The sequence below is a fragment of the Anguilla anguilla genome, chromosome 8 (assembly GCF_013347855.1).
Source record: "Anguilla anguilla isolate fAngAng1 chromosome 8, fAngAng1.pri, whole genome shotgun sequence".
Taxonomy (NCBI): domain Eukaryota; kingdom Metazoa; phylum Chordata; class Actinopteri; order Anguilliformes; family Anguillidae; genus Anguilla; species Anguilla anguilla.
Genome location: NC_049208.1, coordinates 24191833 through 24216621, shown reverse-complemented (window position 1 = coordinate 24216621; position 24789 = coordinate 24191833). Strand labels below are relative to the sequence as shown.

Sequence of the window (24789 nt, the reverse complement as noted above, 5' to 3'; positions counted from 1 at the left end):
AAATAAATAAAAAATAAATAAATTTCTTGCCACAATATGTTTACTTGGCCCCACATATCTAAGTCTAACCCCTTCAGCTTTGCTATATTTCTTCTGACTTCAGAGTTTATTTTACTTGCACCACTGTCTAAATTTATTAGGCTACCTGTGGTTTAAAAAAAAAAAAACTAGACAAGATCTCCCGCTCACCCCTCCACCTCCCACTTTGCAAAATGATTGGATAGAATTTCAATAATTTAGTTGTAAACAAATTATTTGTTTATTTGTTTAATTTAGTGAAAAAAAGATTTGGTACAACAATGCTTACTTGCAACACAAAACCTTTATTACTGACATCAGTAATCAGTAATCAATCAGTAGAGACAATTTTTAAGCATTACAGCAGCAAGAGGATCAAGATTCAATTAGCTCTTGTTTCTACATTTTAATCCCTTAGCGCACAAGCCAAATCTTGCCAATCCTTGCCCATTTAGGGGGTACCCTATTTAAAGCTTTATAACTCCAGATGTGAACACCACAGAGACTTGAAAAATGGCTTAAATGAAGCAAGACATTTGTACAATGTACAATACTAATGCAGATTAGTTTATATTCATAATTTTGGAAGAAATAGAAAAGTGCCACAAATGCAATTGTTTTGACAAAAAATAAAAAATGAATCTGCACTTTTTAAGTTTGCAATGAAATACTGAGAGATTGCATATATACAGCAGGTTAAACTATACATGTGCTAGATCAAAAACTTCTTGACCACAAGTTCATAAAATCTAAGGGTGGATATGTAGAACTACTATAGATGTATGAAGCAAAAACTAAGCAGTGTATCCAGCGTCTCCAAATCTATCCAAAATGTCTAAATTATGCATTGCTGTAAATCGCAACATATTCATGTATTTCACTACAAATCAACTGTTTTGACTCAAGAAAATCACTGTTGCATAATTTTCAAGTGGGAATTACAAGCTTTCAGTCAGTACAGTGGTCTAAAATATCTAGGGGTCCAGAAACATATCCAAAATCTCTCCAAAATTGAATAAAATGCTTTTTGTTCATTATAAAGCATATAAATGAGCCCCTTATGAAGGTTTAAGATGGAACATTGCTATCAGATTAAAAAATAATGCAAAAATATTGTCACACAATGCAGTACAGTACCTAAATGTGCAATTATTAACTCTAGTATGTATTTCTATACTCTGTGCTCTCGTATGCTTTCTTGTATGGGGATGGGACATGAACATTTTCAACCGTCCACCATGTTTTGGCAACGTTCCAACTCTTACCTCATCACTGTTGCATGCTTCACAAACACTACAGTCCTAACTAACGCTACATTACAGTGTGAAATATCCACATTATATAATACCACGAACCTATTTAAGGTATTGACAGCATTCATATTGTTTTGTTTAGGAATATGTGACCAGCTATTAAGAAAATGATACAGCTTGTCATCTGACTAAGTCCAGAATTAACAACAGCAATGAATAGACATAACCATTCATCCTTTTATTAATTTGCATTTCATTTTCAAATGCTTGCCCACAGCTCTAAAAATGAATAAGTGTGTCTCCTTTTAGTGCTATTAAGGTGTACAGTTTGTTTTCTGATGGGCAGGTAATGTTTCAGGAATGACAGGGGATCCCACCGTTAAAACAGAACTCGAGGACTCCTGGTGGATCAGATACATCCCAAAGGTGGCCTGTGGAAAAATTCAAATACAACTCCTACGAATTACAAAGACCATAAACAACTGTCATAGTTATTGTAAGCAGAAGCCGCAATCCAGTAATTAAAGTTTTTAAGTCATTACAATTTGACACTAGCAAAGGAAATTGGTCTTCAGGGGATTCTATTAGGAAATCATGTCATAGAAAATACATAAGCATAAGAGTTCTGTTGTGTTAACTATTTTCATATGTACGTGCAAACACATATACAGTACACACACATTTATACCTATACATATACCCTTATACAAATACATATACATGCACATACCTCAACATAACGTGTTTATTTATCTAGCTAACACAAAATGCTCCCACAATGTCACTGGAATGCCCTGCCAATATTATAACATTGCCACTACACTGCAATGACACCACAAGAACGTTCTGTGTCAGCCAGGTAGGTATGCATGTAGGAACATTTGCAAGGACATGCTCACATCCAATGGTAGTGATTGAGCAATTTGATCTAAAAATAACTCAAAAGCTGGGGGGGATTCTTTTATCCAATATAAAAGAATACAAGTCTTTGCAAAGTATATTATGGTAATTAGCAGCCAACATATGTTAGGGTCTATTATAATATTAGGCATGGCATTGAGAAAATAAAGACATGGATTAATATCTAAATTAATATTTGAAATTGGTCGGCCTTTGTAGCATCATGGATCTCCTAGCTTATCACATTGCCAAAAAAGGTGTAGGTATGTACCCTTTACAGACCAGCTCGGTTTGGCAATTCAAGCAAATGAAAGTTCAGTTTGTACATAAGCACCCATGCCTACAATAAACATTGGGCTATTTAGCTGTAGGCTTTGGCATGATGGCTAGTCAGGCATCAGAAGCATGTGTTTAAAAAGAACACAGAGACGTAACAAACTGTTTACTGCAGAATGACAATGCAAATGGAGGAAGCTGACCCATACCTTGTAAACAGTGCAACTACATGTGAAGTGACTAAAAACCCAGCATTGAAAACATTTCATTTTAAACTAGCAGTAGAACTGGTAATACTACAAATGGATTTCTTAGACCCATATAGGCTACTTCTGTCTTTATTCCACTAAAATGACAACTCAAGCAGGTAATTTTGCTGTTGATGCTTCATTTATAAAAGGAACAAAAGACAACAATGAAGGAATATGAGACAAGCATGATATTCTTGTCAGATAATTTACTGAAATGTGTAGATGTGGAGAATATCTGTATCAGCTCTCGTATTAGGGAATGTTAACAAATGTCAACCATAAATCTCTCCTTCCCTGGCTTAAAGCCTTCGTCTCCTCTCCCCCATTCTCTCTCACAACCGGTGATCTATAAAAGCATATGTTCTTTCCAGATTTATTTTGACAACCAAATTTTGCTCAAGTCATGACCATTTCTGAAATAGCTTGCTATGAGTCAAAGGCACAAATCACAATTATTCAAATCATAGTTACGTTAAACCAATATAATTTGATCCTATGAAGCAGCATTTAATTTTTAGTAGAAATTAAGTAGTAAAGAAAACTGAACTGAACACTTAAATTTTCTTTCTTTAGTGAGTTAGCTTGCTAGCGAGTAAGGTTACCCTCTCTGCAGGCCAAGTAGTAGCACCCAGCCATTTTTTTTGTACTCAGTAGGAGTATCAACCTTTTGACTGTTGTTGTCTGACACTTGCCCATGGACCGTAAGTGCCCGCCTGTTGTAGTCCTTAGTAAAGCAAATACATGGAGCATACACACTAGTTAGGGCAGTGGTCTCCAACCCTGGTCCTGGAGAGCTACAGGGTCTGCTGGTTTTCATAGTGACTCTGCACTTCATGAATCAATTAGAGCAGTTGATTACACAGTTAACTCAACTCACCTGGTGTCTTGGTTCTCAACTGGGTGCTGATTTTAAGGTAAAAACAAAAACCAGCAGACCCTGTAACTCTCCAGGACCAGGGTTGGAGACCACTGAGTTAGGGGCTATATCTCAACACTCCCTACAGGTAGAGAGCTCATGTTAACCAGGAGGACAGCTACTCTCTCTTCTACAAGTAAAAAGATTATTTTACAAAAATGTTTTCATGAACATGGAATTCCCCTGTAAACCGGGGTAACTGAACAACCATGTAAATACTGGATAGCTCTGAATACACTTCCTGAGTTCTTTTGTCCTCAGAGGCAGGAAATTCCCCATAGGCCTGATCCTGGCATATGCATGCTAAACTCTAATTTCAGTGCACGTTAAGCTTTTTTCCCTATGTACTATGTGATACACGCAAGTTTGAGGTGTAGTCTCACTAAAAAGGCGTTCCGTGAATCCTAGCTTGGGACTTGCTTTTAATCTAATTTTATCTACTCAGCATTTGATCACAGGAAAAGGTGTAATATGACAAACTTACGGAATAAGTTAATTTCTTCTCATATGTGATATAATTTAAAAATGAGATACATCTAGAATCAAACTACACAGCCTCATAAACTTTAAATGTCTGATATCTGACTTACAGTGCTGTGGAAAAGTATTTTACCCCTTTCTGATTACCTCTAGGGAATCTGAGTAAATACAGAACACATTTAAAAAAAATGATTATTTCATTTATTTAATGAAAAAGATTATCAAGCACTCACATCCTCACATCCTCATTAATGGCTCTGAACTGTCACTCACACTGTGCCTGGAGCCGGCCTAGACTTTCTGACCATATAAGATTCCCTACTGCGCAGTCTCTGGCTTTAATTTGTACAACATGGCAGCACAAAAACTGCACTTAAAATAATTTACACAAGCCCATGAAAAGTCACTTTTCCATACATTCTCTACAGTCTATGGTAAAACCTCCTTTGTACACCATTGTTTCTCTGTAAAAGAAGCACTATTGTGGAACTTACTACCTACTGAGATAAAAATGTACCCATTGTTTATTTTATTATTTTTTTCCTTTGATCTTTACTTTCTCTTTCTGTCTCCATTATTTTTCTGTAAGTGGGGATTTTTAAAGATTTTATAGAAGTGTAGAAAAGCCTCTTGTGGACAGGTTTTCTGATTGCTAGCTTGTTGCTTTAAATATTTGAAAGGTGAAACTTTACAAACTGTTGGAGCCACAAACACCAGGCACTATGAAGTACAGTTAGAAGACCAATCAACAAAACTGGCAGGCTTTTTATTTAGGATTAACCTTTGCCAAATGCTAACCGTTGGGAAAAGCCAGAAGCCAGGTGTCGTGGGGTCAACAGAATGTCATAAATCCCCCACAGTTCATTCCTGGGTCAGGCTTCCCCAAGTCAGGAACCTGATTCGCTAAAATCAGCAGTGGGTCCACAGTCTCACATGCCATATTTATTATTCAAAATCAGACCTACTCATTATTTATAAGCGTACTGAATAATAACACAAGTATTTTGAGAATGTATTTAGATGCTCACCAATCTAAAATGGGATCAATTACTTCATTGAACATGCCCTCTGTTGTACAGTCAAAGCTATTTTCACTGCCTTCAGAAATTTTCACTCATAGAAGGGATTTCTTCCAAGGCCTCCAAATGCAAACGGACAATAATAACTCCTCCAGAGAATTACTGTACTAAATAAACAACGGATGTTCTGTTGATGTTTCTCAGAGATAGCACTTTTTTAAAACTCAAACAGCATATTGTGTGACCAGATTGATTGAAAATTTCACTGTAAAAAAACACAACGAACACAAATAAAACCAGTTAAGTGGTTAAAGCGCTGTGCACCATCATGCAAGAAAAGCAACAAGCTATTAACAAGCTCTACAAGCTATTCCTACTGTTCTCACTCATTCTCACGCACACCAGCTAGTGGTGAAAAGTGTTATTCTCTTTCATGCTTACACAAACTACCTGGTGGTGAAGTTTGTCGAACCATGGGACTGTAGGATTTTTCTGCAACATTTGAAGTAATGCATTAAAAATAATAACTGAGCATATTAATTATGAAACCAATTCTTTCCACTGACCTTTCCATTGCGGCAGGTGGCAAGTGATTGCAGAGGCTCTTGACTCCTGGCTGCTGTGGACTGATCAATTCCAATCATCTGACACCGGCCACATTGTCCAGCCACCTGAAAATATATTACTATCTGAATAGATTTTTATATTTATTTCAACATAAAAAAAAGTTTAAAAAAAACAAAAAAAATAATGTGCAAGTATGGTTGCCAGACGTCCATTTTTTGACCACAATGTTCGGTTTTCAAATTTTTTATAGGTCTTTTTTACAGTTTGACGTCCCGACCAGACAATGTAATGTTTTTGACTAATTCAAAATAGGGAAACCCTATGAGCAGATGAGGTAAAAGAAACACCATGGGACTTATAAGAAGAGCTCATAATTCCAAACAGATTCACAACATAAAAACAGATCAACTTGGGTTTCCACAACAAGGGTAAATAAATGTATTTTTAAAAACTGCTTAAACAATGAGAATAGAAATGACATTTAATGCAACAATGCAGCAACATGCAAAATAAGTAACATTGATTTTAAAGATTCTTTTAAACAATGTTTAAAAAGAGACCAATTTTCAGCATGACATTTTACAGTGCTCAAAAGAGTTGCCATTGGTACTTCATAGAAAATTTCAGTTTTAAAATATGAAAACTGAAAATAGTGATTAGTGATGATGGAAGGGATCATTTTAAAAATAAAAACATAATGTTTGATATTTTTGTTGTATAGGGTTAATATTTGCGTTTTGTTCTAAAATAAGAAGATAAATCATAAGGACTAGATACTATGCTATTCTAGAATAGCTTTATTGATGGTTACAAACTATTTTAAGATAAGATGGCCATGTAGTCACGCAGATAACATTACAACATCTAAGATACAGAAAAATTCAACTGCAGTTTATTCAGCAAAAAATGCCTGCTCATACAGGCATATGCAGTACCACCTCTTGTAATACCAAAATACTTTTTTTTTTTTTTTTTTAGCAAATAAGCTCAAAGTATTCTTTCCAAGAAAAAGGTTAATCAATATCCCCAAAGATCTAGCCAATAGATAATATTTTATTTGATATTGGAATTTACAGCTCTACTTGTCACTTGCAAAACTGACAGACCGTATCACCTTGAAAAGGGTACTGCCAATCTTCAAGCTGGTCCATTCATCCTCTTCAAAGGGCTCCTCTCCCCAGATGACCAGGTTTGCACGGAAACGGTGAATCAGCTGCTGGACATCAAAGTGCTGGTAGCTGCCAGAACCGTTTCTATTTCCAACAAATATTTAAACCACCAAAAAAGGAATGGATGTTCATTCTATTCCATTAGTATCAATGCCATCAAGACAATCCATTTAGGCAGTGCTCTAAATGAAGTCATACTGAAAGTGTAAAAGATTAAAATAAATCCTGTGATAAACCTGAAGACACAGAATATACTTAGAACTGTAAGGGTAACTGCATTCCAAAGGTTATTCTGTTCTTAAAATGTAACATCCAGAATAGGATAAAATACTCTAAATATTAACAAAGATATCTAAACTTCTAAATATCCAACAACCTAACTTTTAACTCTGTGTAAGGCATGGATTCTAATAATTGTTCCCAGGAAACCTTGTGCATGCTGGTTTTTGTTTGAACCCTTGAACTCTTGTACCACTGAAAATGTTTTAATTGTTTTAAATAAAGCACTTTTAATGTCTATTGAACAATTAACCCTCGTTAGGCAACATTATGAATGAACATTCACATAGTATGACATTTAATCAGTTTAATCCAATAACTAATATTTTTATCTTCTGTGCGGTTTCAATGCATTGTATTTCATATGTACGTAGCAATACACAGTAGAACCTTTACTATCCACCATTCTATTTTCTGGAATGTACAGTAATATTTCCTAGAATTTGGACTGAGGGTTTTTCTTCTTTTCTGGGTGTGTGCATTTCCCCCTTTCCCTCCTTCCCATAGTGACCTATGTAATCAGCTCACAGCAAACCTCTCCCACAGACTCACAGGCGGGGTCAGACCCATTGCCAGGGCTCAGTCTTTGGGGGGCCAGATGAACTGCCATAACAAGGCATAATTCAGTTATTTGTATATTTGCTGTTTGTGCTGCACTGACATGGTGGTAGCATACCAACTAAACAGTGAAAGGGGGGGATGGGGGTGGATTGCGATCATGGTTTTAAATGATCAGATACATTTTTGGGGGGCACAGCATTCTCAGTGGGTGGGCCCAGCACCCTCAAGCCTACCTGTACTGACATGTGGGTGGGGGTGAGGGAATAATTCATAAAATTAATTTAAAAAATACTTCAACAAATTAAAATCTTATACTCCAGGCTGTAAGTATAATTACTAAAGCATAAGACTTCATGCTTTAGTACTTGTAATTGTAGACGGACTGAGTATCTTACCTGCCGATGATAAGCTCCTGTAGGAGATCTATACTAGCCCTGTTGATCATCAAGTATTGGGCTTCATTCACCAGAGACAAGGAAACTGCTGACCCTCCTGAAAATGAAGAAAGACATCTATTTTTATGATGACATGAGATTCAGGAGGTGAGATGGAATACTCCTTCAACTAAACTAAGCCATTTTACAAGAGGTGTTCAGGAAGACTCTTTTGTGAAAATATTTCCAGCGCAGCAGGATAGATACATTCTATATTATTTATATTATCCTTATACGTACACATCACATGTCCCATGGCAATAAGCATGCAAGCCAAGACCATACATGTGACACTACATGTGACACTATTCTTCTTTGCTATTCTGGCTAACTATGTGAACATAAAAGTGAGACCAACTAAGAATATTAAGAGGCCTATATAATATATATAATATTAAGGCCTCCGGTGTGGAATCTCTGATCAAGGTCTTAAAATCCCTTTCATTTGCAATACCGAGCTAGCATACAGCAGCAACCAGATGGAGTAACATTGGATTCACACTGTGAATGAGAGACAGGCTGGAATTTGTGAGAAGTGAGTGGTTTCTTAATTCTGCATAGTTGACTTCCCTCCTGAAGGATTTTGGCAAACGCCATTTCCAGCTGATGAGTTGCAATGAAAGTGTGTTTGGACGAGCTGCAATGAAAAGAGTATTTCATTAAAGGCATACTATGCCAAATTTTTACCTTGAAAATGTTATAAAATAACCATGCTCAGTGGTATGATGCACTGGCATTCTCCGTCTACACGCACATGCTGAATCAGTGCTCCTCTGCCTGTATTTCTTCTTCAAAGATGTGTTTGGGATATTTCTGTGTGTCACACTATTTTCTGTGTGGGGAGGGGTGGATGTGGCTACAGAGCCTGTGGGGTGGGATCAGGCTTTGGCGAGTAATTTGTAACTAGCTAGGTAATGCAATGGTGGAGGTGAAAAAGCATGAGTACAGCAAAGCGAAACGACAAGCTGACAGGGCTAATTACAAAACCTGAGTCAACCTTGGAATTGCTTTTACTTGATGGTGACACCTATCAAAAAAGGAGACATAAAAATAAAAACTGATATAAAATATAAAAATGGAGTGAGAAGGGTTATGGACAGAGGAGGAGACTTCTTTGATTGTAAACACAGGACCATCGTTCTAATGAGATCTCTATTAAGCCTGGTTTTATTAGAAGGTTAATTTAAACTATGGTGTATGCTTATAAAATGAGAATAGCCTAATTAAAAATAACAGTAATGTAAATATCTATTCCAATGAAAGGATCAGAATCCTTCAAACTAACATAAGTTACAGTATAAACTTTTCAGTTTCTATTAACAACCTTCATTCCCTATTATTCTATATCTTACACATTTATTTAAATTGTCTTAAATCATTAAGAGTCTCTCTCAACATCTATGAAAGAGTTTTTGTGATTGTCATTCAACACTAAATTATCACAGCACAATGCCAAAGTGCACCTCACCCTCGCCACTGTGCTATCCAACCCATGCTGATGAAAATTTCTTTATTGTATCTCACAAAATTATTTGGAACAGGTGGAGGGAAACGATATTCCGTTTATGCATGATAAAATTTCCAATCTCATTAACATCCAGGTGCATCACAGATAATAGTGCTGTAGCATCCCTCTTTATACCACCACCCTTGCCGACTCCAGCACAGATGTCCTCCCCTAGGCACCCATTGCATCCCCTTTTCAGTCTGAAATCAGAGAACAAAAGATGCCCTCTCCCTTCCCAGCAGGCAACCAAATACAGGCCGCTTTACACGCATGCACTTCAAGCACCACTGCTCACCTTTCCTCCTTTCAAACTTGTTTAGAAAGCGCAATATAAAATTTTTGTTGGCTTTGATGTTGTTGTTGATTTTATTTATAAATATTTTTGTTTTATGACAATAATTCTAAAATGTTCTATTTACTTACCATTAATACAAAGGAGAGTTCATCATTCAGATACATTGCGAAGAAAATAAATTACCCTCTTCAAGTTTTTTGAAATGGGAGGTAAAACTGCTCACCTGTCTTGTGGTCTCGCCTCCTGTCTCTGGTGAAATTAGGACTTTGTCTGATGAGGCGGCATGGTTTCCCCAGGAACTCTGACAGCCAAGCAGCTACTCTGTCACCACAGTCCACTGTTTGAACCCTTAAAAAGATCACAAAACACAGTGCTATAATGGCACACTTTTTACATCAATCAGTCAATTAGAGGATTGCACTATGTAAATGTATTTCAAAATGACAACTTATAAAGGCATATGTTCAATTATTGTACATACTATATTTTTGTAACAGCTGAATTTATGATACTGGCCATTTAGAATGATTTATGATGAGCATAAATGGAATTTATGATACATAGAGTTACGCAGAAATACAATTTTCTAAAATGATACATTTCATAACTTTTTTTCATCACCACCCCCCCAAAAAGGCATTTTGTGATGTGCAATTTGTGTCATTACAAGTCAAAGTCTATGTATTTATGTACTAATATACTTAACGTGTAGGTACACAGAGCAAAATTATATGCTTGTTATGTAGGAGTGCAGTTGACTCACCTGTCCCCACACACCTTGCTCTGATGCACAGGCTCTGCCTGATATTGCTCACTGCTGCCCTCCAGAGGAACAAATATAGGATTCATTCCTAAAAAAATAAAGGACATGGCTGAGTTTTTAATTATAGGAGAAGCAGAAAGAGGGAGTGGATTTACACTTCTCCACTTGCAATGGAGAAGATGCAGTTGTACCTCTCACCGATTCTCCAATATTGCAGATTCTCTGTCCTTTACTGAACACAGCCACACCCTGATCTAACAAGAAAAGCAGATCGGTATATAGACAGCTTATTCCAGCGCTTCACACATATGTAAGTAACCGTATTCATCTTGATTTCCTTACGTGTATACCTTACGCTAGCCATTTAGTTAATGTGACATTCAAAGCAGAGAGTCTGATCAAAAATAACACCAAGGCTGTGGATGATTGGAGATGCGGAAACAGCAGAGCTGTCACTGCTGAGGAGCAAGTGATGAGTGGATTTGGTTACAGATTTAGGTTTGAATAAGATGATTTCAGATTTATCACAGTTTAATTTGAGCAAGTTACAACAAACACACTCACATATATTTATCAGGAACTAAATCATTGTCATAATAAACTATTTCAAAACCATTTCCCCTCATGTTTCCAATAGTCATTCATGCAACTTGGTTCTGTGTTTCATCTGTGGAGCACTGAACGTGCCAACCTAGCTAACCACTATTTGGTCAATGAAAGTGGAATGTACTACAGCATTGTAGTACAGTACTATATTGCAATCAATAAACATTACTGTATATATAGTGAATGTAGTTGCAGACTGTATCCCTGCCACTTTATGTTCTGTCTCAATTCACTGTTAATCGTATAAACATTAAGCATGGTTGTTTGCAACACTTCATGGCACTGTATCTCACCTGATGCATTCACACTCAGGTTTTTTGTGTCCAAATGGACCTGTGGACAAATCAGGCACAAGCGTGGCTCTTGTTTCTGGCTTAGACAAACTCCGTTCATGTTCACTACCATCCATACCCTGTCATACAACAGACCCTGTGGTCCCAAGGGCCATTCGTTCACCTGAAAAAGAAAAAGTATGCTGTCAAAAACCAAATATTAACTATTGGAAACATACTAAAGAATACATTCACCCAGTTTTGGTAAATGTCTATATTTGTATATACTAAATACAGCTGTTTTTATTAGCTTTATGTACATGTTGGATACCTAGTTTGAAGATTTAGCATGTGAAAGAAAGGGACATATGAAAGATACTGGTTTGTTGGTCAAAATCTATACAGAGTTAGATTGTTAGAGAGAAGCCTGATCATAAGTCTATTGCTGTTTTTTCTCTATCCCTTCCCCAAACAACACAAGAAATTCCTTGGGTAAATAAAGAGATACCCTCAGGCCTTCATGTCAAACAAATACAGGGAGTTCTGATATTACCTCTTCTAGGAAGGTCTTCCAGGAAGATAACCCCGCACCACACCCCAGGGCCACTATTCCCTTTTGTATTTAAAGATTAAATGCCTGAGCATTTTTAAATAAAAGTGCCATGAACATCTAAGTTCCACATCCAACATCCATTAATCATTGTTGAGACTTCCCAGTTTGAAATTTTCTAATTTAAATAATTAATTGTTTGACGCCAACCATTTTATCTTTGAGTTCAATTTATCTGTGAAGGAACATACTGCTCTAGATTAACTTTTAAAGAACCAAAAGGTTATTATCAGCCCAGCAGATAAAGGTGGCGTAGTTGTTGTGTTATAAAAAAGAACAATATATCAAAGAGACAAGAAGCCAACTTGACAGCAAATACAATGAAAAACTCCCTTTTACAAATCCCTTTTCAGATATGAAAATTCAGTTTGACAATACATGTGATGTATAAATGATCGATCTGTGGATCCACCTCTCAACATCGGCCACATGTGTAATTGATGTGGCATCAAACTTATGCTTGACTGAACAAGGACATTCCATTTTCCTAATACGTTTCCTCCATTTTTCTGTCTGTGCATCCTTTCCTCGCATGCTTTCCTTGCGTCCTCTGATGGGTGGAGCCAAGCAAGCAAGGAAAGGACGCAAAAAAGGATTCAAGGAGGTAACTGATTCGATATGCGATGGAAACAGCCCTGTGTTCTCAGATGAGGGGTAGCTTAGCTCTGTCCTGTCTACTGCCCAGACCATCCTGCCAAACTACTTGTGGTAACGTGCTGTTTTTATTTGTAATAAAGTTTTTAAATGTATCGTTGAATTGATTCCTTTCTGGTTTATATATAAGATCATTCCTTTGACTGAAACCCTCCAATGTCACCCCATGATATAGAAGGTTGGAAGCATACCTCCAGGGCAGCACAAGATTTAATTGGATACAGGAAGATGTTGGTTAGTGTTCCAGGGGTTCCCATGCCTCTAGCTGCTGGGGTACCAAGTTCTTCAGATGAGGTTATCCTTGCAGCCGTCAAATCATACTCCTCCTTCTTCCTTCCATTTTCAGACTGGACACCTGGTAATAGCAGCAGGGGGTCCTGGATGTGTGGAGCTAATGCAGGTCTCAGTCTCTCTAGGTTTTCCTCTGTGAATTTTACCGGCCCCTGGACAAAGCACTTCACTATAAACTTGAGAAAGTTCTGACAGTCATCGAAGCTGGACATATAACCAAAGGATATGCGCACTGATCCTGTTGGATGCCCATCAATAAGGTCCATGTTGTCGCCACATGAGTGACCTGCCTGGAGGAAGCAAAATAAATAAATAAATAAATAATGCATAGTTTTTGCTAAATGAGTGGTATAACACAAGTAAGGTTTGTGGAGCAAACCCCACTGTATTTGCATAGCATGAATACTAGTCATAGCCATTAACTGCCCTGCCAACCAACAGCATCACCTTTCCTCCCAGTTATCAGGCTCCCAATTCACTCCCGTTCATTTTCAGGACCTTGCTGAAATGAATAGTTTTATACCATAAACTAAGGAGGATAATATATCAATAAAATAGAGTACTAACATCAAAAAGTCTCCATTTATAATGTATGTATTTTCAGTGTTTTTTTACCATCCCAATTGGTATTGCATGTACTAGCATGCAACATTCTCTTAGAATTGGTCAATCAAAGTTGGTGAGAGGGCAGATTATGTAAAATCTTTACTAAAGAAATTGTGCTAGAAACTAAAGGTCTTACTTAAGAACACTATAACCTTTTACATGCTTTATCTGGGAATGTTTCTGCTTTTGTTCACACTAGAGTTGTGGAAAGATATTATTGGTCCTGAACCAGCAAATGGGAGGAATATCTTGCATGGAAAATCGACTTCAGCTTCTGTTCACACATGACGCCAGCATGGAAAACTGCCATTACATTTATGAGTTAAGATGCATGGGTGAAAGAAGCTTCAGACAGAGCATATTGGGACTCTTCAGACACATTAACAAATCTGCTACCAGTAAAGGCCCTGTACACAGTAAAATATTATGGCTAATTCCTTATCTATCTACATATGATTTAGCTGGATTACATTTACATTGATATGAGTCTCCACTGTCCGCATTGGGATTCCATCATGATCCGTACTCACTTCCTGCTCAAACAACAGCACATGCAATGTCCCTAGTGTACAAGTCCTTTGGATTGTAACTGTTCTTTGGATCTTGTGCAGTTCCTTTTGGCCTCAGCATTTTCCTCTTTCCATCATTCTGATGGAAGTGAATCGTGGTCTCATCTATCCGCAAAATCTTTTCCCAGAACTCTGTAGGCTCTTTTTGGTACTTCTTAGCAAACTGAAATCTGGCTGTCCTGTTTTTGTGGCTAACTAGTGGTTCACATCTTGCAGTGTAGCCTCTGTAGTTCTGTTTGTGAAGTCTTGTGAGGACAGTAGTCACTGACACACACACACCTACCTCCTGAAGAGGCCTCTGGTCTGTTTGGGATTATTCTTCATTATGGTGAGAATTATCCAGTTATCAACTGTAGAGGTCTTCCTTGGCCTACCAGGCCCTTTACTGAGCTCACCAGTGCTCTCTTTCTACTTAATGATGTTCCAAACAGTTGATTTTGATAAGTCTAAGGTTTGGATGTCTCCATTTTTTTCTCAGCCTCATAATGGCTTCCAACACTGGTCTTCATGCTAACAAGCACCAATAACAGAATACAAAGGCAATCAAAACCCAAAAATCAATACTACTGTAGATACCAAATGCTCTCTTATACCTGCACTAAAGGAAGCAATGGAACACATCTGACTAATCAGAAACACAATTTGTCCCAAATATTATGGTGCCCTGAAATGGAGGGACCATGTATAAAAAAATTCCCTTACCTGTAGATTACTCTTCACTGCTTCATTGGTGATGCCCAGGTAAAACTGGCAGGCACCTATGTTGCAGAAACAACCAGTGCGCAGATGGATATTGAAAAGACTTGCCAGTTTCTCCACCTAAATAAAAAGATTCTATATTGATCATCAGCCATCTTGAATGAGTTTTATACATTATACAGTATATGTTTAATATAGCAACATGATGAAAACAATGTTGGCATATATTTAAGCAATAACTCACAATAGGCAGTGGTACAATACAGTACACTGTACAGTACAGTACCCATGCACAAAGCAAGATCCATAAAGAAATGAATTTGCTGAGTTTGGTGGGGAGGAACTTCACTGGCCTGCACAGAGCCCTGACCTCTCTCCCATCAAACACCTTTGGAATGATTTGGCACGTCGACTGTGAGCCAGGCCTTACGCCCAGAAGAGTGGAGGCTGTTATAGCAGCAAAGGGGGATCCAACTTCCTATTAATGCCCACAGTTTTAAAAAATATGTACCGTAATATGTAACATGTTCAACAAGTACATATGGGTGTGATGTTCAGTTGTCCACATACTTTTGGAAATGTAGTGTACTTGTCTCATCTGTCCATCAGACATTGTTCCATAAGTGCAATTTTTCTAATGTACTTTGTAGCACCCTAACTTGTCTGTTCTGTTCTTCAAGCTTTCCTTGCAGTGAATCGTCAGAGATTATGCTGGTATAGTCTTCTCTTTATGGTAGTCTTTGACACATCAATCTCTTCACCTGGAGATTGTTCTTTGTCTGTTTGACAGTTGAAAAGGGGGTTTTCTTCACAATTGAATTACAGTTGTTTGAGTGGAAAGTAGTCTTCTATATATTGAAGTATTCTTCGGTCATCCACTACAGTGGTTTACCAGGTTGTTTGCTATTGCTGAGCTCACCAGTGAATTCTTGCTTCCTAACAATGTGTCACACAGTTGACTTAGACACAACAGTAAAAATGTGTCACGATCCCAATCGCATTTCACGGTATATTTCCTGTTAATAAATAAAAGTGAGGGTGGTTATCCTGTCACCACAATAGTTAAACATTGCTTAATTATCTGAGTGCTTTATTGCAGGACAATAATTATTATAGGTTTTGACTGTTGTGGGACAAATAACAGCTTAGTTAGCAACACATTATTGACAAGTCCACTTACTTGATTCACAAAGTAACCGTAACAATAGGCTATGATTGATTTTGACATCACAAAAATGTAGGAATGCCAAAATACATATACTTTTCTTACTACATAGGTGTTCTTTCCAAGTCATCGGGACTGAAGAAATGCTTTGTGTTACAAAGCAGGGCAGTACCTACACCTTCCTCTGGGAATTTTTGTCAGCAGATAGTGAACATACCACCCTTTTTTGCTTTTGTGTAAATTTTCCTTTAATGAGAAAATTCACAAAACCCATTAAAAAAATACAAATTTAATTTTAGTAGTATCAGCCTTATACAGTTACCTAATTACTGTCTGACAGAGACACTATTGATAATTTCTCCACTCTCCACAAATACGGTGTTTAATCAAACATTTCAACTGAACTAAGAGGCTGGCACTTGAGCAGAGACTTTTTTTTGGGTCATATGATCGTAAAAAAAACAAAAAAAACAGCAATAGAATAGTGATGCCTTTACTTTCATCTGTGTGCATACCTGAGAGTACCCCACAAAGTTCCCTTGGCTGTCCAGTAGGTTGAAGTTAAGGATGGCACCCTGCATGCTGGGGTCTTCAAAATCTGTGTCACAGTAGATCCGAGCCAGTGGTTTTCCGTTGCTATGGTGAAGGCTGGTTAATAAGATGTATGTGTAGCGTGCAAGACCAAAGGTATGCAGCTGGATTCTGTCCATGCTACCTGAGAAGGAAATAAGTATTCACCGTGGCTGTAGCTATACCATAATAAAATAGTATGGCTACTATTTCAAAGGATGCAACATAGCTTTTAGTTTAACATACAGCAAATTGAGGATGAAACTTGCCAAATTAAACATAAAATAAAATATAAAATACAGTCATTTATAGAAACCTGTCAAATTGGAAAGATGGAACTATACAGTGGCAAAAACAAAAAAAGGCCTAAAACTTAATTGCTGCTTGATCACATACATCTCAAAGTTGGGATGCATCCTATCATTAGGAACCAATGAATGGCAGAACAGATATTTGGACACCAGGAAACTCAGCCTGTAGTTTATTCATTATTACAGCTTTGTAATTTTTCTATTTGGCCCTGTTTACTTACCAGTGAGCCTCTGCAGTGTCTCAAAACCATGATGTAGGGAAATTATATCCAAAAAAGATACAGTGCCATCTTCAAATCTGGAGTAATACAAGAAAACAATACATGTTAGCCTACTTCCCAAGCAACTGAAGTCAGTTGCACCAGGAGAGATCTGCATTTCCACCAGCATTACAGTTAGAAATGACTACACATCCCACTTCACAATACTGAATACTGAGAAATGTGAAATGACACATTAGAAAGGAGTGTTGCATACTGTCTGTACCTTGTGATGCCAGGAAGAGTGGGGCAGAAGAGAGAGGGCTGCTATTTGCCACATTTCCACTGCTTGAGCTTGCATTTCTAAACCTTGGGACCGTTTTTGTTCTTGACTTTAACAGTGGTGCTTTTGTTTTTGTTGTCTTTATTAAAATTATTTTGTGGCCGTTTGTAAGTACAAGGGGTGAATAAAAACTTTTAAGGCTGGACTTTTCCAGAGTATGTCTTGTCCATACACCCCTTACTCAGAAACCACCCCCAGCACAGTGCCACAACTTGTACGCTCTAATTCAGGTACTGACCAAGAAGATGAAAACACCAAAGTTAAGTCACTTAATATACTGTTGGCCCACCAAATGCCACCAGAACACCTTGTACCTGCTATGGCATAGAGTGCACAAGCATCTGGAAAAACCACAGGACGGATGCGGTATCATTCTTCAGAAGTTAAGCAAATACTGAGTCAAAACCACTGGCCATCACTACTAGTATATTCAGTATTTAATGGGGGTAAATATTTGCAGAAAGATTTCAAGGATTTTTATTGTATGTACACCAGGCCACAGTACACACCACAGCACATCATTTGGGAACCTCTGAGAACACTCAGTATCAGAAGTATCAGAAGTGGCCAAGGAAAAAAGTATTGGTGCATTTCTATTCAAAAGGTATACACAAATAACTGATACAGTAACATAGTGCTCCATCAACAATTATATTTTAATAGAGGGGGATAATATAAAAATATAAGCTGTAGATTACCTGCTGGAGGTGGTTGGCCTTGCTACAAAATAGTCCTCTTCTGGCAAATAAGCTGCTGCAGTCCCTCCTCCAAAATATGATTTCTTAAGGATGGATGCTGCATCATTTCTGACAAGAAGAGCTCCCAGTCCTGTGGGGAAGCCAAACATCTTGTAGAAAGAGATGGGTACGAAATCAGCTGGGTGTTCTTGGAGGTCCAAAAATGAGCAGCTTACAAAAGAGGCAGCATCCAGTAAAACAAACCATGTTCCTTCTCTGTCGCAAGAGGGGTACAGCTTCCTGGTCTGGATACCCTTCACATACCATAGAGGGTATTTATTTCCAGAGAAATTGCTTTGAGCAGGGTAGCTGAATAGGTGTGGCACTTGGTATCCTTTGCCACCTGTCTGGGACATTACTTTTACTCTGGTTTCCACCTCTTCTGGTAAAATGGAAATAACTTCAGCTCCAAATGAGGATGCTACTGCCCTGATTCCCACTACTGAAGTGTGGTTATCAGTCAGGTAACAGAACTGACTTCCCGGCTCCTCAGTGGAGGCTGCCTTCCAGGGAAAGCTCTCAGCCACAAGTTTGAGTGCAGCAGTGCAGCCAGAAGTGAAAACCACTGTATATTCTTCTGGGCTGGTGTTGAAGTGCTGTAATATTCTACAAAGAAAAGAATCAAGGTGAAAACAACAGCCAAAACAATGCATGAACCTGATGATTAAAAGCAGTTTTCCTAATGTAAATAGCTTCTACTATCACTGTAATATTTGCACAGAGTAGAAGATAGATCTTCACCTCTTTCATCTCTCAATGAACTGGAGGTTTTAAGAGGGTTAATATATCTTGTTAAATACATTTTACCAAACAACAAAGACCTTTATGGTTTTCTACAGCATTTCAAACAAGTATACCAGCATGGATGTAAATAAAATAAGATAAATGAAAACAAAAAATATGGGAATGCACAAACAAAAATATAATTTTTCCTTTTTAGTCATTTATAGGCCTATGTATAGAAGCATAAGCAAGTTTATTATTGAAAACATCTGAGTGTACTGCACATTACAATTACGTGTTTTGTGCCATAAATGTTTATGCTACTTTGTTTTTTGAGATACTATTTCTGTTAGTATTTGATAATGATGACTTTGTCACCATTTGAGGTTGTTGCATTAAACGTTGTTTAATTAATGTAATAGATGTGTCAATTTTAATATCCCAAAACTGAAATGGCAAAAATGACTGTTACTATGACAGAAACTAGGATACCCTAACTGATGCAAGATCGATCTTACTGATTTTTTTACTGTTAACTACAACTTCACAGAGCTACCAATAGACTGCTGTGAAAGTGTGAAAGAAAGAAACTACATTTTGGCTGAGAAATCTTTCAGGCATTATCTGCTGTAGAATACAACAGTTTTAGCTATTGTGTTAAGCTATCTGCTGCTTATTATTCAGGTTTTCATGCTTTCTGAGGTAAAGTTACCTGTAGCGGACACGTTCAACTGTGTCATGGGTTAGCCTGCTGCTGGAGTTATGGCTGTGTGGGTTGCCTGTCAGATGAAAGCATCATTTATTAAAATTATAAGGTTGAAATAATAAATAATAAAAACTTTTAGTAAGAAGTCACCATCACTCCATCCACCCTTATTTATGTTTATTTTTGGTCAGGGGTGCGGTGAGGAGCCTGCTGCCTATCCCAGCATGCATTGGGCAAGATGCAGGAATTCACTCTCATACCTATGGGCAATTTAGGATCGGTCTCCAATTTAGAGTCGTTGGACTGTGGGAGGAAACCGGAGTACAAAGAGGAACCCCATGCTAACACAGGGAAGAACATGGAAGACACAACACACAGAAAGGCCCCAGCTGGGATTCAAATTCAGAACCTTCTTGTTGTGAGGTGACAGTGAGGTGCTATCCACTGCACCACTATGCCACCTGTCATCATCAGTGTAACATTTTAAACACAGCACAAGGTTATTTTGACTATTTTCAAGTGTTGCAACCAGTGTAATATATCACAAAGTCAGGTGTATGAATGTCTGACATAGTGCTCAGAACCACCTTTTTTAAGCCAAGCCGGTTTGTCTGACCCAAATTGTCAGTAGTTTCTCTCCTCTAACCACAAATACACAATAGCATTGCATTACTGATTGATCTCTCCAAGCTGTATCCTCTTCACTAATTGTGAATCCTTCAAAGCTTGCAAGAGAACTATCTATAGAACTTTCTTGTATCCTGGTGGAACTACTGTATTGTACTGTACTGTGCCAACCCAAATGTACACTGTTACACACTCAGAGCCACCCCAACACTTAGCTCACCATAGACATTACTAGCCATATCTTGGAAGAATCCTTTAATAAGACACTCTGGATACAATGTTGTTCCAGCATGATCCAAGTAAGTCATTCCTGTGTGAGAGAGAGAGAGGTGGGAGGGGGGAGGGGGGAGAGAGAGGTTTCAGTTGCTTTGGGACAAGATAAATATTAAAGGTGTAATAATGATTTTGTCTATAATTTTAATTGAAGACCATAATACAACCATTTATTTCTTGGGCAGAAATGTATTGCAGAAGAAACAAGTTGAAATTGCAAGAGCCCTCTTTTAAAGAATCTAAAATAAAACTCTGGGCATGTCGTGAATCTAGTTTTTATATTACAGCCTTCCAGAGAGAACGTAATATCATGGTCGACACAATATTATGTTGTAGCCTGCTCTGGTTGACCTGACCATGAGAATGCTGGAGGTTTTCCTCTTCCTCTCCCCTCCACAGACATCAAAGAGAATGTCTCTTTTTAATGCAATTAAAAGCCATGCTGAGACCCTTATGTCTTCATACAAACCAAGGGTGTCAAGGTGTCTCCTCTCCCGCAGAGTTTAATTACCTCTGAAGTGACACCAGAACACAAAGCCATATATGAGATGCCAGGGCCCAGCATGGCCACAGAATACCATAAGGATCTTCCTTTTTGATTTTAAGTTTGAATGCCAATCTGCGACGTTCAATTGAAATCATCAGTTGAAAGTCTTAGGGCTCTATTTTCCAGAATCAATGGAGCAAGGCGAATGAGTGCACTCCACATAGATGCACTTACAGTATATTAGCCAATGTGAATATCTGATCCCCCCCCCCCTTTTAAACCAAGCTACAATGACACATTTACTAAGCTTTTGCTTAGCTCACTGGCGCACTCCAGGCTCCAGCGTCAAACATTAAACAGCCCTGCACATGTAGTTTACTCGCTACAAAACGTGCTCTCAGACAGTTTCTAAAAATTCCAAGTGGCCATTCCAAGTCCAGAGCCGGTCAGCAGTGCAGAAAAGCATCAAGCCTCCACAGAAACAAATGAATACTTGACAGAAAAAAAGACAACACAAATAAGAAAATTTGGCGAACATCTATTTTAAGTCTAACTTAGTTATTTTAAGTTAATTTTAGCTTTATTCTTTTTCAGTTAATGGTTACAGATTTTTTGACAGCCTCAAAATGCAAATGGCCTGGTAAAATGCATTTAATTTAATATAGTACACACACAGTACAGACTCTACTCTTGCAAGGGCAGTGAATGACCTCAGGAGGTGATGCCATGAGTCTTGTCTGTTCTTGAACTATTGTACAGGCTGGCCTAGACGGGGCAACGGCAGCCTGTGGGCAGATGTGCCCCATTGCAAAGAGGGTGGGTCACCTTGGAGCCAGCAGGTCTTGTGCAAGGTGGTTGGGGTCCCAGTGACACCACATAGGCCCCACCATCAGCCTGATCCAGACTGGGTTGCTCCTGAGTAAAACGCCCTGGGTAGCTATGGACATTCAGCTAGAGGCAGTGACTGGACAAGCACTGAACATGCATAGGTGCCCTCAGCTACCCATTCATCTGGGCTCAATCACTATCCAGAAAAAGTTATTCCAGGCCAATATCACCGATCCCTGCATCCTGGTTTTAGATGTCCAAGCCAGCAAGGGGGTGACCACTGACATGGCTGGGTGGCAGGCGCCTGGTGCCTGCCCTAGCCCACCACCAGCAGGCAATGTGGCACTGTTCAATGAGCAGCCAGCACTGGAGGGAAAGGCTGCTCCAGTGAGACCCAGCTTGCTGAGGAACAGCTTGTACAGCACAGCTGTGAGGGGCCTAGTCTGGGAGAGTGCAGCCAGTTACATGCTCTCCTGGCTGATTCCAATACCTGTTTATGGCTAAAGACAACGACTGCACCCAAACCATTATTAGCCAGCATGACATTGCCACAGGCACAGCAGCCCCCATCAGACAGCTTCCATGGGGGCTTCCGCTGGTGCCACAGATCCGGCGAAGATCAGCAAGAAGGCAGCCAGCATGGCAGGGAGGTGAGCTGGGTATGAGAGCAGGTGTGCAGAGCCACCCTGCACAGCCTGCTGCCCATCGGAGTGCCCATATGTGTGCCACCTGCACCCACGGTCTGAGGTGCAGGAGTTGACAGGCTGCACCCCTCCTGTATTTATGTTTGGTCGGAAACTCCACACGCCACCCAATCTGGTGTTCGGCCATCCTCTGGATGACTGCTCCAGCCCCACTTCCTCAGGTTAAAAACAGTTTTCACAATCCCATGGGAAGTCAGTGGGTGACAGTCAGTTTGTCCACATTTTTTATACAGTCTATGGGACACAGGCACACTTCATTATCCATGAAATTCCAAAATATTTTATGGTCCTGCTCCTTGTAGTCTATTCATCAATTGTAGGCCTTCCACTAATCAGAGTCCTATGTTGAGCGATATGTTGACCAACCTTATCTACAGTTGAGGCCAAAAGTTTACATACACCTACAGTAAAATGAAAAAACACAGTTACTTTAAAGTATTTAGGAAACATTGGGTAACACTGCATTTGAATACAGCTTGTTTAATTTGTGTGAGCTAAAATGGCCAATATTGTTTCTAGTAATTTGGCCAGTACTTTTAATGGCAGGTCTGTTTTTTTTTTTTGCACGTGTGAATTAATGACTTATATACAGTGCTTTGTATGCGTGGTAAATTAGAATTTTTGTAAGTTGAAAACGTATTTCTCTTCGCATTTTATATAGATTGCATGTCTCCGCCTGGCACGCGTCCCAATCCTCCTTCACATTGCAGGTCACTCGCTACAACTGTGGAGTTAATGGATAATCTCAACGAACGTCAAACACGTCAGACGGAACGGAACAAATAGAAGACCCATTGTCGCAACTTGGCTGCGTATTCTAGTTTCAGGCAGTTAATTTATCTTCGCATTCCTTCGTTTTCCTGTTAATGTTGGAAAATCTGGAAACACACACACAGCCTATATGATATATAGCCTATCACTCTCAAACAGTGTTAAAACGACACATCTTTTCATTTTAAACACACCTCCATGTCTAGTTAAGGGCAACACATTTTGTATTACTTGCAACACAGTCTGTCACAAGTCTCCCATTAGGTGACACATAAATTGTAACTGTAGTCTATTTGTAATACAAAAGTAGTAATACAAAATGTGTTGAAAGTAATACAAAAGTAGTAACACAAAAAGTGTTATGAACACATGATTTTTTAAGAGTCATATTACGCAATGACTGCATATCTATGTATGCTACATTCTCATGCAGTTCGGGGATTCCATTGATTACCTTTAATCCTGGCGAACTCTTTTTTTCTTAAATCCTGAAGATTAGACCTACGACCGTATCCATAATGTTCCCATAGCCTTCTGAAAGTATCAAAAGTGCAAAACTGGTTAAAATCCATTGCGAAATTATCCATGATTTTAATTTAGAGAGATTAGCTAGATTACAACTACAACACAAAACCGAAACAAAACGAATGTAACGCGAAAACTTAAAGCTAAAACGTATTTTTGGAATGTCCGAATAGGTCGACACAAGGGCACTGTCCTTGGTTTGTTTTTTCCTTGTCAAATGATGAACGGCTGTGAGTTCAATCCGTTGGAGTTGATTACTAACTGGACCAAAGGCTGTAGGCGTATACAGAAACTGCGAGTCAGTGGAGAACGGTAGCTAATCTGTCAGAGAATTTACTGCACGGGGGATTGAAAGATTGGATACTTTTATGTATTTGACTTTGAATATTGTTAGTAAAGCAACTGTGTGTTGAATGTCGTTAATGTTGCTGAGAAAGCCCTAAATTGAGCCAACAGTATAAAGTTAGGCTAGTTGCTAAAAACAAAATGTCGACGTCTATGAGACATGCTCAAGGAAAAAATAAATCACAGATCTTGTTTTAGGGTGGATTACCGAAGTGTGCCCCTTATCAGACCCCCAAAGGAAACCAGACTGTTTACTGTGCCGACAGGGAGTCAGCAGTGTGATAAAGAGACAGTGCTCATTTGCAAAACATCCAACTGGATCACCATTATGTAAACCTTAGGTTCTCCATAATAGGCCAACAGTGTAATCGAGTTTGGTATTTTGGAAAACGGATCACACGGGGAACAAGTTGGTGTCTTTGGTGGCCGGGTGCTAACTAAAGATATTGATACCTATGGGTCAGCGCCCAGTCAGATAC

General features: G+C 38.6%; 1 protein-coding gene across 1 annotated transcript; it reads right to left on the bottom strand.

Moving 5' to 3' along the window:
* Positions 1–1186: 1186 nt before the first annotated feature.
* On the bottom strand, positions 1187–24304 carry mocos (molybdenum cofactor sulfurase). The gene is made up of 15 exons (XM_035427914.1): positions 23895–24304; positions 20598–20687; positions 19757–19823; positions 18283–18927; positions 17263–17339; positions 16676–16875; positions 14999–15115; positions 13022–13411; positions 11588–11750; positions 10689–10776; positions 10149–10273; positions 8085–8181; positions 6795–6933; positions 5680–5784; positions 1187–1702 (listed from the first exon to the last, which is right to left on the bottom strand). Exons 1-15 carry the CDS (start codon positions 24025–24027, stop codon positions 1586–1588), a joined length of 2553 nt encoding a protein of 850 aa, XP_035283805.1. The 5' UTR covers positions 24028–24304; the 3' UTR covers positions 1187–1585.
* Between the last annotated feature and the right edge of the window lie 485 nt (positions 24305–24789).

Coding starts and splice junctions, on each gene's coding strand:
- mocos (XM_035427914.1), bottom strand. CDS start 24,027: ATGGATAATTTCGCAATGGATTTTAACCAGTTTTGCACTTTTGATACT. Junction 17,340..18,282: donor AGGCCAACCACCTCCAGCAG/GTAATCTACAGC, acceptor GTATTACTCCAG/ATTTGAAGATGGCACTGTAT. Junction 1,703..5,679: donor CCACCTGCCGCAATGGAAAG/GTCAGTGGAAAG, acceptor ATTTTTCCACAG/GCCACCTTTGGGATGTATCT.